This window comes from Carassius auratus, unplaced genomic scaffold, assembly GCF_003368295.1.
Source record: "Carassius auratus strain Wakin unplaced genomic scaffold, ASM336829v1 scaf_tig00214480, whole genome shotgun sequence".
NCBI lineage: Eukaryota > Metazoa > Chordata > Actinopteri > Cypriniformes > Cyprinidae > Carassius > Carassius auratus.
Window position 1 is genome coordinate 341,974 of NW_020527673.1, and position 17,486 is coordinate 359,459.

The following is a 17,486-nucleotide window of genomic DNA, read 5'->3' on the forward strand; positions in this document are numbered from 1 at the left end:
TTGCCATGAGTCTGAGGGCAGAGAGGGGATTTCTGCATTCTTCAGGGTAAGTCTGAGACACGGAGCAACCCCCAAATCAACCACCACAGCAAAAAGACTTCCTTCAGTGATCCTGAATCATATGCCTTCCCCCCTAAAACCCTCTTCAAAGACTTCACACAGTTCATATGTCATATGTGGCCGCAGATGTCAGAAACCATGTCTGCAAGAGCCAGAGCATCAGACACTCATATGGGTGTGTGTTCGCTCCCACTGTACTGTAATAAACCAAAGCTATGGTTATGGGTGTTCATCTTGAAGTCTGGGTTCCAGGAAGCACAACATCTTTTTGTTTTGGTGAAATACTACATTTACATTCAAGGCAGAGACGAGATTGAGTTATGCAAAGCGCTCATGCAGAGCAGTCAGCCAGAGAAGGTAACCTGCCTGGAGGAAAGATAACGGTCTAAATATAGAAAGATAGTTATCAGTTCAAATAAAACGGGTGCCTTGAACCCATCCGTACACAAAACATTACGTCTTCAGTGTGGCATATAAACAAAGCTGTCTGTACCATAACCTAAACGACTTGCTTATGCCCATTTGTGTAAGCGACACCAGAACATCTATGACATTCATCAACTTGAAGGGTTTATTAATGACTACTTCCAACCACTTAGCTGGCTGGTATGACAAACATCGCAGAACCAACTTTTAGAAACAGAATCCGTTTCCGTTCTCATCCTCGAGCCAAATTCTCATTGGTAATTAAAGCCTTGAGGTCTGTTTTGACTGCTTCTGCACTGATGCGTGAAATACAGTCGGACCACACAATGTCTGGGTCCGTAAGAGACTGGGAAATGATGCTCGAGTCTAAAACAAAAACCACTCAGAAGATCTATAATATGAACTCTTGGATCAAAACACTCACTTCCTTTGACACTAGTCCTTGATGTGTCTTGAGATGCCAGTTTCACCTCAGGGAGCCCAACAAAACACTGAATGTGAAAACATCAGGCCACAACCACATCGCGGTCTGCCAGAAAAATGAATAGCTGTTTGAGCAAAGCAACCGTTGCACGGTTTCTTGGAAGGAAGATGGCAGCATTTTTGTTATGAGTCAGAGGGCCCTGTGGTCCACATATCTTTATCCTTCAGACTTTTTGAACTCTCGAAACTCATCACAGCAATGCATTTTATGCCCCGTACTGTTCAAACCACATTTATATTGAACTTTTTTTTTGGATGCATGTTCTATGTTTGAAAAAAAAAAGAAGAAGAAGAAGAAAAAAAAAAACCTGAAGCTTAAGTGCTTGCAAATTCATACTGAAAACTTCTGTTAGATATTGATCAGACAGCCGTTCTGCTTATTCTACAAAGCAAATTCCTCTCATAAAGATGTTACTTTTTTTCAATCTGATTTTGATATTTCCTAATTTACCTGTAGAAATGCACGGCCACAATGCAAAGTCATTGTTATTAAGTTATTAAGGTGTTCTGAGCAGTTCTAGCATGTTGTTTTGTTGCTATTTGCGTTCTAAACATCAATTAGAAGCATTTTTATGCAGCTTTTTCTAGTTAATCTGATTAAAGATTCAATGAATCGGAACCAAAAGGAAAGGTGCTTTTGTTAAATTTGAAAGTAAACATCATAGCTTAGCATGACAGCAGTGGCTAACACTCTTGAGAGGCTGAAATCATAGCAGTCAGCAAGCAAGTGCCAGCTCCACAAGTTCTCCAGCCACTGGCCAGAGCTGAAATCCCCATGAACATGTGCTCAAAGGAACTGAGCAACCATCTCCTAATCCAGCTATCAGATATCCTCTGCCAAAGAGGCTTTACCTCACAGAGCAAAAATGTCTGTTTCATGGATTCTCACGGAGGGTTATCGAGCATGCTGAGAGACGTCTCCTGGGTGTCCCATGTGCTCAACACTTATTCATTCAGCAGTTCGTTTCTCTGTAACTTGGACTTCCTTGGTAAAGCTGCCTTGGTGAACTCTCACCTGGATGACCAGAAACAGTCTGGTGATTTCTAACGTTTTGTTCCTCATTTCATAAACCAGCGCACATTTAGAATAAAACTCCAGGAAATGATGTTCTGCCAGTGGTGAGGGTTCAGTGTTATGTGTGATCTCATTCTCTACTTCTCCATCTGCATGTTGCTAGGTACAAGCAGATCTTTCTGACGGCTGGAAAATATGATCTTTATTTGGGCCTTTTTAGCCTCCTTTCATCAGTCTCTGGCATGAATGAACAACTGACTATTTCCAGTTGAAACAGAAAGTTTCATGTACGTCATGTACGAAGATAATTTCCGCCGATACTTAAGCTATTTTTTGACACATTTACTTAAAATTAGAAATAGCTCAGCAACGATCAAAGAGCATGAACATGTAAATAGCTATCAAACTTTAGCTAAAACGTTTTTAAAAGTTTCTCCTCAACACAGTTACAGAGTTGACAGGAAACCTAAACAGAAAGTGAACCTGAAAGAAAAAAAAAAATATATATATATATATATATATATATATTCATTAAAATAATGCTTAAATGACATTAACAATCATTGTTATTTTATAAAAAAAAACAATATAATTATATATAAATCACACTGTTGTGTGAATTAGAATCAGAAACTCTTTTAGGGGAAAGTGATCTGTTGGTGATTTATTTATGCAAAGCAGGATGCAAATAAGCCGAAAATCAGTTAAACTTACAGATTTCTCCCAGGCCAGGACAGGATGGTGCTTCAGTTTGTTTACCGTCCTGCAACAGTTCTTGACAGGACAGTCATCGATAACAACAACCAACTGTCATGAGTAAAAGCTCAACTGCTGCTCTCCTCAAGGTTTCAGTTTCTGCATTTCATAACGGACACAACAGACCAAACCTCTTTTAGAAAGAAATTACTCATGTTCGCTTTGACTACACAGCTCAAACTGTCCTGCCCTTTGGCACAATACTGTCTTCCAGCAGTTGCTCATTCTTGAGTTATTTTGGGTTATTCAGGATCAGCGTGCTGCACTAATGTGGGCTATACCTTGTCAACTTTCTCTTGTCCCTGTGCTGCGGTGCGAGAGCACTGAGGTAAAAAAGCACAACAGTAAGGGGGAATAAAGCTGACAAAATGGGTAACAATAGGACACATGATTGAGAAATAATGGTCTTAGATGTTTCTGAATGTTGTGGGTATTAGCGAGGAGCAGTGGGTGGAGTTTGAAGTTAAGTGACAATCAAAGCCAGCACTGGAGGAATGAAGAAAGGACAGGGAACAACAGGACTGAGCTCTTCAGAGCGGCCTGCTCCTTCCAGCTGGAGGAGGACGGTGTTAAAAAGAAGCAGTGGGGTGTGAGGAAAGGGTTTGCAGACCTCCTGAATACAGCCGATCCCTCTATACGGCTCTAAGGAACCTGTCCTGTTATCGTGACTCAAAATCTTGTCCTTCAGGATGGAGTGTAAGGGGAATTTACACACTAGAGACCGCTCTGACAGCATTTGATGGACAGGAAGTGTTTTGATGGGGTGGAAAGAACCTAACTGACCTTCCGTACTCATTGGTTGCTAGCTCAAGCTTCACAGAAAAGCCCATAGAAATGACCTGAGATTTCTGACAACAGCGTCATTTTCAGTCAAAGTGATAAAATTGAGTGGAGTTGTAACACTTCATTTCAAGGTGTCCTTGTAACAGTGTAATCATCCATTTAAGTAGTGAGCAATATTAATTAAAAACATAGGGTTTGAGTTAGTTAGGGTTAGTCGCATGTCGTTATGCATAATTTACTGTTATTACTAGTGTAAGAACATGTAAAGTGTAAGATGGACAATAAAATAAAGTGTCATACATTTCTATCTGATGTTTTTCTTTAAACTGTTAAATCATGTAGTAACGTTTTTAAAACTGTGGAGACTGAATTTTGTTTTTACTTGGTACCACCTTGTAAAAGATCCAGCGAACATTACCCTTATCGCATTTGTGCACAATTTAGTGTTCAAAACTTTTCAAATGCACAGACCGTCCATAAACTGACATTAAAAAGAAGGGGGAGGGGGGGCAGTGGATGCCAGTAGTAATTAGTAAGGTAGGATCAAAATCAGAGCAGTAAATTTATTAATGTTTTATAATCTGTATTTTTTTTTTTCTTTTTGCAAAGGGACAAATTTATTTACAACAACTTATGAATTTTAATCGCTGGTTAATTGGAATTTACATCAGTGTGACTTAATCTTCGTACTTTCAGTTTTAATTTTCATTTAAGTTTTAGTCATTTAAAATATTCATTTTGCTTTATTTTTATTTAACATTTAAATGATAATAACATTAGTCTTTCACCTTAAACTTATTTATTTGCCAAGGCTACTTTTTTTTTTCATCTAGTATATATATATTGTTTTATTTTGGATTAATTTCAATAAATGAGTTTTTATAGTTTTAGTTAACTATAACACTGAGTTGCGCCAGAAGGTAAATTTTAGTTTAGAAATAGTTTTTTAAAAAAATAGTAAATTTCACAAATAATTACAGAAAACTACAAGTGGCCAGCTGAATTAAACAAAATGAAGTAGAGAGTTGAAGTAGAAAAAGTGAAATGGAAGTATTTTCTTGTTTTACTTAATTAAAAGAATCATTTTTGTATGTGTGTGTCATTTGATACTTTTGAGTAAGCGTGGAATCTGCCTGTTGAGTTTCAACAGCACAACAGAGTTAACATCTGCAAAGAAAGCCCCCCAAAGTTTCCCAAATAACAGAAATCATTTTCAAGCAGATAAAAAACCTTCTCAGGAAATCTCACCTATGATCAGAAACACTGAGATGTCCACTTCAACAGAAAAGGCACCACTGAAAAGAAAGAGGAAGCTACTCTTAAACTGATGACATGGAGCCCTGACTAATAAAAGCAAACCTGCTGGGGGCTTTCACAGGAGCCTGGCATCACCCCCATTTCCATTCACTTAACCACTCCACTGCATTCACAGAGCATTCCTGCGGCCCAACAATAGGAGCCCAACTCAATTTCCAACGTAATTAGACTGTGCGGAATTCCATTTGTGATCCCTGTTACGGAATAAACCTGTGCCATGTTCTATTAGAGGGAAACGATTCCCGTAACATTTGTGGATCGCCAAGCTAATTAGCTTCTTTGATGCCTGTTCACATTTAGAGTCTGTGACATTGTTTGGCTCTCAAAAATAAACGCTTTATATTTCGACTGACAATGAAAGGAGACAAGCAGGGTGTGCACAGTGTAAAGATCCCTCTATTCTGCACTTTGTTTTCCCAGAGGTCCACCCTCTTCCCCTCCACACGCACACAGGCCTGTTGAAGCGGCAGCTGCCTGGCGGCTGACAGGAAAGCCACTATTGGGTGTCTGTCATGTTTGCGACACTGACCCCCATGACTGATGACATGGCAGTGAGGGCATAAACACAACACTTTGATTTCTATTTTCCTGGCAGGCCCCAGACAGCATTCAATGCCTCTGCATTTACTATCTTTTGGTTTTAAAACATAAAACAATCCTCAAACCTCAACCACAATCAGGGAAGTAAACATCAGTGACTTTCTAGGAATTTTGGGTTAAATGTCAAACCATCCCATTAGCAAATCAAAACAACAAAGGCACGTCAAACTGCGTTTAATTCACAATCATGTGGCTAGCAGCCTAGATTATATAATGCCAATGCCAGTGTACGATCACCATAGTGCTTGTAGTTAGTGACACAATCTATTGGAATACATATAGCATCTGATGGCTTTTAGATCATTTTTGACCTAACCTGTAATAAAAATATCCCACTCTTTGTTGTCAACATCATGAATTGCAGTAAATATCGCATTATGCCATGGTTTCCTGAACTGGGGTTCTGAAATAACTGCATGTTTGTGAGGCTATGAAAAGTGAATAATTAATTAAATCATAAAAATGGCAAATTAAAATAATGGTGTGGTTCCTCCATTTTCTGTATAGTCACCCGACTAGTGGCTGGTCTGTGCGGTTCCATAAAACTGGAAGGCTTTCTTAGTGTATATTAGCAGTATAAAAAATTATTAGGGTGAATCAACACATAATTAATAATTTACTGCCATTAATTATATATTAGACTAAACAACATGTAATAATTTTACATATGTAGTTATCATTTTTATTTTAGACAACTTAAATGCATGAACATATATAGTAATTATTAAATGAATTTTTATTAATTTAATAAAATTCAGAACAGAATACATCAAACTATGATGTCCTTAATGGGACATTTTCTTGCAAACATTTGTTCAATATACTGTATATACATTATTCCTGCAGCATCAAAGTATTTTTTAAAAAAATCGAATAGAGCTAAATCTTATGTAGAGAACTGCATCACACAATGTAATGCAATTAACTTTTTTTCATAATTTCCCAAAATTATTTTTTTACACAATTTGATTTAAATGTATAAAATAAATCCCCACTGTTTTACTCACTAATACGAAGTAATAGCCCGTTTTGTTTTGAGTAGCAAGGAATATCTTCTCTATTAAATGACACAATTCTGCCCTCTTGCGTTTATATGCTAAAACTGAATCGGTATTATGATTAATCCATTCAAAACTTATATAAAATGCCAGATTTTTATAAACATAAAAATCCATGAAAAAAGCGCTATAACCATAAATAATAGAACAGTATTAAAAAAAAAAAAATCAAGAATAAAGTGATCTTAGTTGCACCTAATTCAACCTAATAAACCTTCTTAGGATCTTGGATTAATCAGAAAGGTCACCATTATAATATTGTAATCGAAATATACTCACTGTTGTAGACATAAAAACATGCAGTTGAACATAAAAGACACATTCATCAGTTAAGGTTAGGTTTAATCTGAAAACACAGAGTTTAAGCTCAATAAAACCACAGGTTTTACATTTACAATATTTTAGTAACTGAAAAAAAAAGTTCATCCTACAGTGAAGTCATATAAAAACATCTCGATAAAAGACCAAAATCATTGAATCGCATTCAAGAGAAAATATTTTGTGCTTCCTAATATGTCTAAAAATATGCCATGAGGACTATGAAAAAAAAGGAAAAGAAAAGAAAATCATGTTTGTACTAGAATCACAATTTCATGTCCTTAATGGGGCATTTCCTTGCAAACATTTGCTCAATATACTGTATATACATTATTCTTGCAGTATGACATTACCAAAGTAAATAGCAACATAAAAAGAGAGACTGGATCATCACTAACATGGTTATTACAGAGAAAAATCAAAATCCGTCAGGCTCATGTTCACAGGTGTCTCATCTGGTTGCACAGACCACACAGAGCTCACGAGAGTCCACTGCAAAGATGCGAAACAATTAGAAATACAGGAAAGATGTCAGTTATTGGCACAGTTGAGGACGTATGGACCTCACCATTGATCACAAAAGCATCAATCGAGAAACCAGTGCAAGCGTCAGTAGCACACAACATGGTTCTCCTCCATGTTTCTAGGACGATCATGCCTTTGAGAAGCACAAGAACTCACAAGGTCCAATAATAGCTGAAGAACACAAGCTGAGGCTCTGCTTGCTTATAGCTGTAATGCACACCTTCCCCATGAAGTCCTTGCTTGTTTTCACAGAAGTCTGGGACATCAGGAGCAACGCTGTCACATTAGCATTTGTTATCAGTCTGTATTTAAAAAGCGTGAAGCACGCAGAGCCCTCGCAGATGGGAATCAGGGCTCAACTATACGAATGAACCACCAAACCAATGCTTCATCTATTCTTCATGAATAATGAACCTTTATCGTTATGAATCTAGAGCATGTGGATACTAAAAAAGCAGCATTTTTGAATGCTTGTTGTTGAGCCCTGAAATGGTAAGGATATGACCTGGACTTGGTGTCGGTGAATTGTGATGTTGGCAGTATGAGGGCAGTCAGTCTTGAGGTGTGTGTGTGTGAAGGTGGGACCATAGATGCCCATGATATGAGAACATTGGCACCACTTTATAAGGTTGAGAGGGGAGACTGGGTCTATAACATCAGAGAGAGGTCTTTTGAGGGAAAAGGGAGTTCACCCTGATCAGATGCCAGCCTCCTGTGTGTCTGTGCTCTCATCAAGGGGAAAATATTCTGGATGACAGCACATCACTTTTATGTCCTCTTCAGGGACGGCAAGTTTCCCCTTAACTCTGGGAATGAAAGCAATTTGTGGTACAGAAGCAACTAGCCCAGGAAATTGCGGGCTTTGAAAGTCACACTGAATTACAGCAGAATTTACAGAGGCTTGTGGCATTCTTCCATTTCTTTGAATAAAAAAAAAAAAAAAAAAAACAGGACATTGATGACTTTACTTCCTGCCATATTGGGGTCCCCCGTCCTTAGGACTAAACTGATCAGCAAAATCAAGGTTTACACGGTGTACACTACAGTTAACTTCTCCCAGCTTCTTTCCTAGAACAGATAAGAGATGACAAACTGTCCAATCTGGTCCCAGTGTCTCCATGTTTGTACAGTATTAGGACAAATGTAATGTTCAGATGTGATCCCAGCATTAGCAGTTTTAGAGTTCTGTTGAATTCAGACTGAAAGTACTTGGATATAAAAGCAGTTTGAGGTTGTCCAGATCATCAGCGTTTGCTCAATAATCTGACGAGGTTTCCTCAAAATCCTCTTTTTTAGGCTGGTTTGTCCAGATCTGCTTGTCCAGGTTTTCCAGTCATGGCAGTGGATGAAGCCCAGTTAAATGAGTAGTTGGTTTAATTCAGTCCATGTGTATTGATAAGAACCCAACAAGAAAACACTAACTGAAAACTCAAGTCTGCAAATGAGATGAAAAATGCAGAAATATCTCCTCACAACCAGCATATGCTACAGATTTAGTACTGAAACATACTATACACAAGTACAAAAATGCAAAAGCTAGCTGCGCTAACTCTGGCTTGATTTCATGCATTACACCGGAATCCGTAACGCAACAGGTTTGCTAAAGCAAGCATGTCCATAAACTTCAAATGGTCCATTGGAGTCACGAAAAAGCAACTTTTTGAAGAGAAACTTGGGCTGTGTCTGAAATATAGTGCACTTTTTGGTGTCTGAAACTATAGTGAATGTAATCAAGTACACTCACTTCCATAAATCACCACAACTGATACTCAATTGCTGACCTCAACAAGTGGAACCCAATTACTGAATTCTGGGAAAACTTTCATTGCTCTCATGCTATTCAGATTAGATAGGTTCAGTAATATTACAGTAGATGCCACTGATGTAAACGGTAGAGTCGGGATGTGGCAGTAGGTCCTGCAAATGGAGAAGGTCACATTACTTCAGATGACCAGAGGACAGAGGCTATGCACGAATGTAGGGTTATGGGTGTTAAACCCAGTCCAGTTCTTCAGTTTTGGACCTTTTCTAAACCTCTGGAAAGAGCACCACAACTGAGCAAGGGCAGCATGGATCAACACACACATACACACGTCACTCAATGCATCTTTATGTAATGAAGTTCATACTCGTTGCAGACGCTCACACACAAGCACTCAGGGCTGAGAGTAACCCTACTAGCTGCCTGAACTGAACTGGCCATCTGGAAACAGCCCAAGAGGCCTCTGGAACATTGCTCTGACAGCAGGATTTACATGATGCAAGGACGTCCTGTATCAGCTGGGTTGGAGAGCACGCATCAGATATCAACATGGCTGGATGGGTGAAACCGGTCTGGGCTGTGGGCACAACATGGGGGTGAGGGCGAGCTTTAGACGGAAAGGAAAGATGACGGTGTTCCTCTAGTTTGCTGAGGTGCTGCTGTCGGGGTCGGGCCGGGCGTTGGCCAGGTACTTGGCCCTCATGCTGGATGTGTACTGGAGAGAGACAAACATTGAGAAATTTAAATAATAATAATTTAGATTTTAGACTAAGCATGTTCTTCTGTGTGAAAACTATAGATGTGTGTGCACATGCCTATCACAGTGGCACTGTTAATACCTGCTATTAAAAACAGATGTTCCTCGATTTCATGAATGTATATTGCATTGTGCATGCACTGTAAATTACTTATTTTATAATTAAAATATTATAAATGATAAAAATATACTTAAGTATAATATACTTGATTTAAAGATTAGATAGTATTCTATGTTAAAAAAGACATTAGCGTGCACAACTAAATAACCAATCACGATGCCAAAAATGATAAAAAATATAGGCTAAAAAGAAAAATGCTATGGATATTGTATATTGTGTGTGCCTAATGCATAATGCATGCTTTACAAATGTTCTGATTGGATTGTAATTTTCTTTCAAAGCTGTACCTTGAAAGATTTGATACACTTGTTTTGGCATTGTGAGTGTGTTACAGTTAAAATATCAAAATAATAATAATAATTAAAAAAAACGAAATTGTGATAAAATGTAATAAAATTATGTAGAGATATTTGGACATGAATTAAAATGAAAAAAAAGAGAAACAGACAAGCTTATATATACATTATGTATACAACAAACAAAAATAACAAAAATTATCATAAAATGAATGTATCGTATAACACATTGAACAAAGTAATAATAATAATAATAATAATAATGATAATAATAAAGTCTGTCACAGCACACCTAGAATCATTTAGACAGCCTTGTAGACTCAATATTAATATGCTTGCAGAGACTGTACTAGTACAATTAATATCATTTGTTTCTTGGCGATTAAATGGCAAAACAAAAATGCTATTTTTCTTACATGTAACCTAACCCCTAACATGATTTGATACCCAAAAATGAGGAGACATATCTTTATACTTCCAGACCTAAAATGACCCTAATATTAACATAAATGAATATAACTTGCTGATTGCTCTGTCTGCAGATATTTATTTAGTTCAGACTTACATACTAAGATAATGAGTAATTCCCTTAAACGGGTTCAGTCACATGTTTCTCAATGAAAGACAAGTCTAATCTGTACAATCAAATCCAGTGTACACTAATCATCATCAGTTTACAGATGCATATGTAGTGATTAGAGCTGACAAATCTTAGTCAAACTCAAATTTCAACACATCAAGCTGATATTATATCAGTCATAATGCATCCCTAACAGGACTACCTAATAATATTTACTTTATAAAAGTACTAATCCCTTGTGAAAGGTGTAACTAATATGACACAAAACACATTACAGTACTTTTGTTAACACGGACAGAGATTGCTTATTAATATTAATCAGTGCTTAACTGCATTGTAACAAGGAAACGTTCAAATAAAACCTGACAGAGAATTGCTGATTTTCACCGAAATGAGTGACAGTGGGCATTCTTTACTCAAATGAGAAGTGATGTGATGTGTCAACTGCCAATGGGAGCGCAGACAGATTCAACGGTCAACATAGAAACCTAACAGTACAGCGGCTCGGTGACCTCCATCAATTTAAGGACTGTCAGTGTGAATGCACCTTAAGGATGCGAATCATTAGCCAAACTGAATTAAACAGCAGTTCTCTTCCTTAACGTCTGCCTTAATGCATTTATTCCTCCCTGTGTTCTTGGAAATTGGATTCTCTGTCAGATACGTGAAGGGTTGATTAACATGCCAGACCAGGGAGCCACACAACAGAAACACCAGGGGCCAGGGCAGCTTGCTTGGGTCAGAGTGAGGGTTTTTTGTTTTTACAGGGAGGAAGGTGGGCCAGTAAGTGGGAGTGGGGCATTTGAGTACCTGTTGGAATAGCGAGGCTGTTACCAAAACGAGCGGGAACTCTCCGATGGCTTTAACTGCCAGCTGTGACGGCTGTTACTGTCCGTGGATGTCAAATACAACTGTGTGGGTTTGCAGAAAAGAAAACGACAAGAAACTGTAGAGCAGATAGACACCACTGACTACATCTCCAGCTCACAAGAAACACACACACATGCACTCCCAAACACACACAGGCAGCGTCTAGAGGACACAAGACCAGACACGAAGGTGTGAGGGGACACAAGTACACGCTGTGAGTGGGGTTAACTTACATCAGCAAGTCCTGACAATCTGTATCTCACCTCGACTACACGACCAACACATCTTAACACAGATTTTTAGCTTCATTTAAAGTCTGTCCAGTGATAATGTTTCTTAAATTATGTTGGCATGCAATGGATTTGTCAAAAATGAAAATGCAAGCGTCTGCGCCAATAGCTTTGTGAGCAGTGCCACTGTCTCGAGTTTGAGTCCCGGCTCGTTGACCTTTCCTGATCTCGTCTCTCCCAATTCACTTCCTGTCTAGCTGCTATCCTATCATTATAAAGGCAAAAAAACTAAACCCCAAAAATCTTAAAAATAAATAAACAAATAAAATGCAAGTTTAAAAAGATGCGTATATGTATAACAATAATTAGAAATATAAACAATGTAATGCATTATTCAAAAATTAATGTAAAATAATGCATTGAACGCAATTGCAGAAGTCAACAATAATAAGACACTAGCGCTCACCAGAAGCTATATAAAAATGTCTTTTAATAATATACATTAATCTCACCAGCAATCTTCATCAATCCAGTTACTTATAAGATGCTAAAATTGGATTGGATCTGGTGGGATGCATGACTCTAGGAAATTTCACACACAAAAAAAAAAGGTTCCATTGTCTAACATCAACATCAATAGCTATAAATACTGAAGCACAGCTCAGACAGAAGTCACTTTCAAACAAAGCAGCTTTCTGTTGAACTTGAACTCGTGAAATCTGCAAAAACCATTCGCCTTCATGTGAAATGACTGGATTTCACCCAGGAAAATGTGCCTAACATCAGTAAATGCCAAGAAAACCTTGAAAGCCTAAACAATGTGTCTGAAAGCACTCGTCATTGTTTCCTCAACACCATGTATCCACAGCGCCACCTAATGTTTGCAGTTGTAATGCCATCATTTAAATGAAACAAGAATGAAACTGATGCACCACACTGTCTGAACTCTTAGCCACATCATTCTTTTGAATGATCTATTTTTTTTTATCACAGAAAATGCAAAAGTTCAATGCAAAGAGTAGCCTACAGCAAGACTTCATATCGATTGGCTGCCAGAAAGAGGTGTTGAGGTACATTTAAAGTCTATGTGAAATGTCTCAGGAACTCAGCTAATCAATCAGCTTTCTTCCATGTCAGAGCACTGAGTTTAACAACCTGATTTCAGCAATTACAGGTGACCGTGTGGATATCTCGCTTCAGTTATCGAGGTGTTTCCAGTCAGTAAGTGGGCAGCTGGCTCGCAATCTCTGTTCTCCTTTACCTCACACACAAACAAATCAATGCAACATCGATCTATGGCTATAAATCACCAGTCCGCCTAAACTCTTCTGTAAGATTGGGCAAGCAAGAAGTTCCCAACAGGCAAAAGTTATCCAACAGCAGTTGGCTTGAAAGGTCCACTTCCTCAACTTTATTGATCTAATTAGACATTTAACTTGAACGGGGTTCAGGGCTCTTTGTAATGACTTGCTGTGTACAGTGAGACTACAGTGGGGGAGATCATTGTTTTACACAAGCAAACTACAAGAAGGAGCTATTTGAGGAGGATATTGAAGCATTCAGGCTGTCAAAATGACTCTGGTTTGTGCGTTAGTGTGTTTGTGTGTGTCGTCATTCACTGAGGACGAGTGCAGGTACTTACAGACGGAGGAGGAGATTCTCTCCCGATCAGAGGAGTGTTCTCACAGCGAGGGTTCTGGAAGTTTGCATTCTGGGTCCTGGACACGAGACACACACTCTTTACAAAGATCCAAAATCCTCCTGCATTAATGTTACTAATCGATTTCAAATGTAATGTACTTGTTTATTTACACTGCCACTTAAAAGTTTGGGGCATGGGAAGATTTAAAAAAAAAATTTCTCCAGTCTTCAGTGTCATATGATCTTTCAGAAATTTTAATATGCTGATTTACTGCTAAAGAAACATAGGTAGTATCGGTCAAACTGAACATCAGGCTATTTCTACAAAAAACTCCATGGATCCCTGACAGAAGGGAAAAGGTGATCGGTATGTGTTGTGTGTGTTTAACTCACATGTACTCGGTAACAGGAGCATTGCTGACAGTGTGTGCTCCTGCAGGGATGCTGGTCTCGCTGCCGTAGCTGCTGCCGCAGCTGTAGAGACTGGGCATGTGCACCCGGTACAGGTTATCATGATTCTGTCTGCCTCCTTGAGCCATGGACTCCTCCTCACTGTCCTCATCAGGCCTGTATGCACAAACACACAACATGCACAGTACTGTCAGCAGACACGTCAGTGAAAGCACAAGCCATGATCACTGTGGGAGTGTGAATGAGACACTGCAGATAGCTGACAAGCAGTGTCAAACTCAGACGGGACCTCTCAAGAGATCAGAGAGTTGTCATCTGTACCCTACTCTTGGCAGAAGCTAAATACCCGCTGTTGATTAGCACCACCGCCAGAACAAAAGGGAAGTACTGTCAGGTAAAAATCATGTCATTTTATTAAGTTTTTTGATGCTAAACAAGCAATGAATGAATGAATGAATATGGGACAGAATATTAATAAAGGAACAAATTCATTTCTATTCAAATGTTTGGGGTTGGTAAGGGACACATTAAATTGTGAATATTAAAATGCATCACAGTTTCTTCAAAATTATTGAGCAGCACAACTATTTTCAACATTGAGCAGCAAATCAGTATATTAAAATGATTTCTGTAGGATCATGTGACAGTGAACACTGGAGTAATGATGTTGATAATTCAGCTTTACCATCACAGGGATAAATTATACATTACTGTATACTTAATCAAATTATTACAGCCTGGATGCAGATAAAAGACTTAAAAAACATAAAAAAAAAAAAGTCTGTACATTGTATGGGTCAAAATGATAAATTATTATTTAATGCCAAAAACCATTAGGATATTAAGTAAAGACCACGTTCCATGAAGATATTTTGTAAATTTCCTACCATAAATATATCAAAACTTAATATTTGATTAGTATTACACCAATGAAAAGCTTATTTTTACAACTTTCAGACAATGTGTAATACTCAAATAAAATAAAAAAAACCTCTCCATTATGTCACACATATCATCAGTGTAATCCAATAAATAAATCAATTAACCTTCATTCAAAGTGGAAAGCCAAGACTTCAGAGAAATGGATGAAACCACCCAAAATTTGAATCATTCCACTGTGGTATGTCAACTGTACATGAATAAATTCCCTCCGATCTTCACTATCAATGTGTCACACTGTGGTATGAACAGCAGAGGGCGCTCTCTGCTGTGTTACTAATGATAAACAGGAAGAGCACATCCAGTCCACACAGAGGCATGTGCTTTGCTTGCTTTCAGACAGCTACAGGGAACAAAGAAAGCAGCATGCATTTGGCCAAGTGGGACGACATCGTTTGAGGGAAAGCCTGGAACCACACAAAAACCTGCATCAGTGATCGTGTGACTCTTGACAGACTACTAACAGTCTGTTCTCCTGTCACTGATTTGATTACATGCAACCAGGAACAGAACGAGCTGTATCTGCTCTGTGTTAGCTTAATGAACAGGATAGAAAAAGCTGACAATGACCAGAGGGAGAAAAATGAACACTATCAGGAGGGCTGTGATCAGATCTGGGCCGCTCCCTGCCGGACGTGGTAGCTTGAAAGTTATCATTGGCATAAAGTGAGGTTGCATTATTGTCCACAAAAGTAAACTCGGAGGTGATCCAGTAAAAAACTTGTTCACACCAAGTCAGAATTTTCAGTACTAGGTTTCATGACAAAAATAATGACACTTTTGTGCCATTTAGTTGCAGTGCATTTCGATTTTTGAGTTATTGGGAACACTGGTTAACCTATGAGGATTTTCTTGAAATTGTAACTCTTTGATTTAGGGTCATGAACAAGGTTTCAACACTAATATGTTGCGGAAATGCGTGTACAAAATTTATATTAGGCTTATGATGTTTGCAGGTCACTTTGACTAAAAACAAAATACATAATGTCAGTTTCTTAACTACTTTCGGAGGGTATTTCCACACCTCTGTTTAAGATGTTAAAAAATAGTTACAATACTGTTTAGATTATTTGCATTAAGAAAAATCTAATTTTTTTTAAAACAATGCTCTTTTTTGTTATTGTTTTCAATGCATGAGAAGTATACATGTAAAAAATGCTTTATAGTGAAAATTATTTTTTTAAATATTTTTATTATTATTATTTTTATAAGGGGCACTTGGTGCTTTGTTTATTTATTTTTAAATGTTGTGCTGGTCAATGGCGCCACTGGTCTAGGGCTGGTCACTTAACATGACATTAAGCTTAATTATTATATATATAAAAAAAGTTATATTACACTTTGAAAGATTATTTAAAAAAAACTGTGTGCACCTTTAACACCAACAATTTTTTTTTTTTTTGGCATTTAATAATGCATGAACTAACTTCAAATAGCTCAAAATATTTCCCTACTTCACACATAATCAGTGTCTACCTCCACACTTGCTCGGCCTGCCACTGCCTGCCTAAACTCATATTCAGAAACCGCTAATTATCTATAATGAAGAGGTAGTGTGAATAGCTGCGTACCATGAGACACACACTTACGAGTGTGATAATAACATAATATGCTTAAGCTGGCGTCTTTGTCCTTTCTATCTCTCCCAGTGTAATCCTGTTTGCTTGATGCAGGCCTGTCCTGGGAGAGCTGCCGCATGGGCCTGGACCGGGAAATGATGGCAGTTTATGTAATTATGGGAGGAAGATGTGAGCGATTCCCACACAGATCCCTTGGAAGGAAGGAACAAGGGGGAAGAGATGGAGCGAGGCAGCTGTTTCCGTTTAGATTCTGACCGAAGAGCGTGATGGGAGCAAGAGGTGTCCAAACATAGTCGTCGTAACAATGCCCATGAACACCACTAACAGTTGTTTGAGCTCTGGTTTAATCCTCCTGAGTGCATTTGACTAAAAAAATGAGGATGTTCCACTGAAAGACTGCGTCATACTGCTAACACTAACTTGCGTGGGAAAAGAACAATGTGTTAAATGACCATAACAAAATTGCTCCTTTCTCTTTAATGCACAAGAAGCCAGATAATACATATTTCATGCTGTGAAGTAGTGATATAGTGTTAGGAATATATAGGTCACTATCAGATGCATACTGTTAGTAATAGTATACTTGTCATATACATATGTATATATATCATATATATATATATATATATATATATATATATATATATATATATATATATATATATATATATATATATATAAATATTTCAATACACACACACACACACACACACATATATATATATATATATATATATATATAAGTATATATGTGTGTGTGTGTATATATTTACATACATGTTTGTGTGTGTGGATATATATACACGTGTGTGTGTGTGTGTGTGTGTTTGTTTGTGTATGATGAGGTGCAAAACGTGAAATACACTTACATAAAAATGTGAATATACATGTAGGTTACCACAATCTACAAAATACAACCTTATTTTAGTATATCATTAAGCTATAATAATTTTATTTA

General features: G+C 37.7%; 1 protein-coding gene across 1 annotated transcript in view; it reads right to left on the reverse strand.

Moving 5' to 3' along the window:
• Positions 1 to 6,823: 6,823 nt before the first annotated feature.
• Positions 6,824 to 17,486, reverse strand: part of ttyh3a (tweety family member 3a) — a 52,241-nt gene continuing 41,578 nt past the window's right edge. The window contains exons 12-14 of the mRNA XM_026257726.1: positions 13,992 to 14,165; positions 13,600 to 13,675; positions 6,824 to 9,818 (exon numbers count right to left, since the gene is read on the reverse strand). Coding sequence (XP_026113511.1) covers positions 9,744 to 9,818; positions 13,600 to 13,675; positions 13,992 to 14,165 — 325 coding nt within the window. The 3' untranslated portion in view covers positions 6,824 to 9,743. The remainder of the gene's footprint in view (positions 9,819 to 13,599; positions 13,676 to 13,991; positions 14,166 to 17,486) is intronic.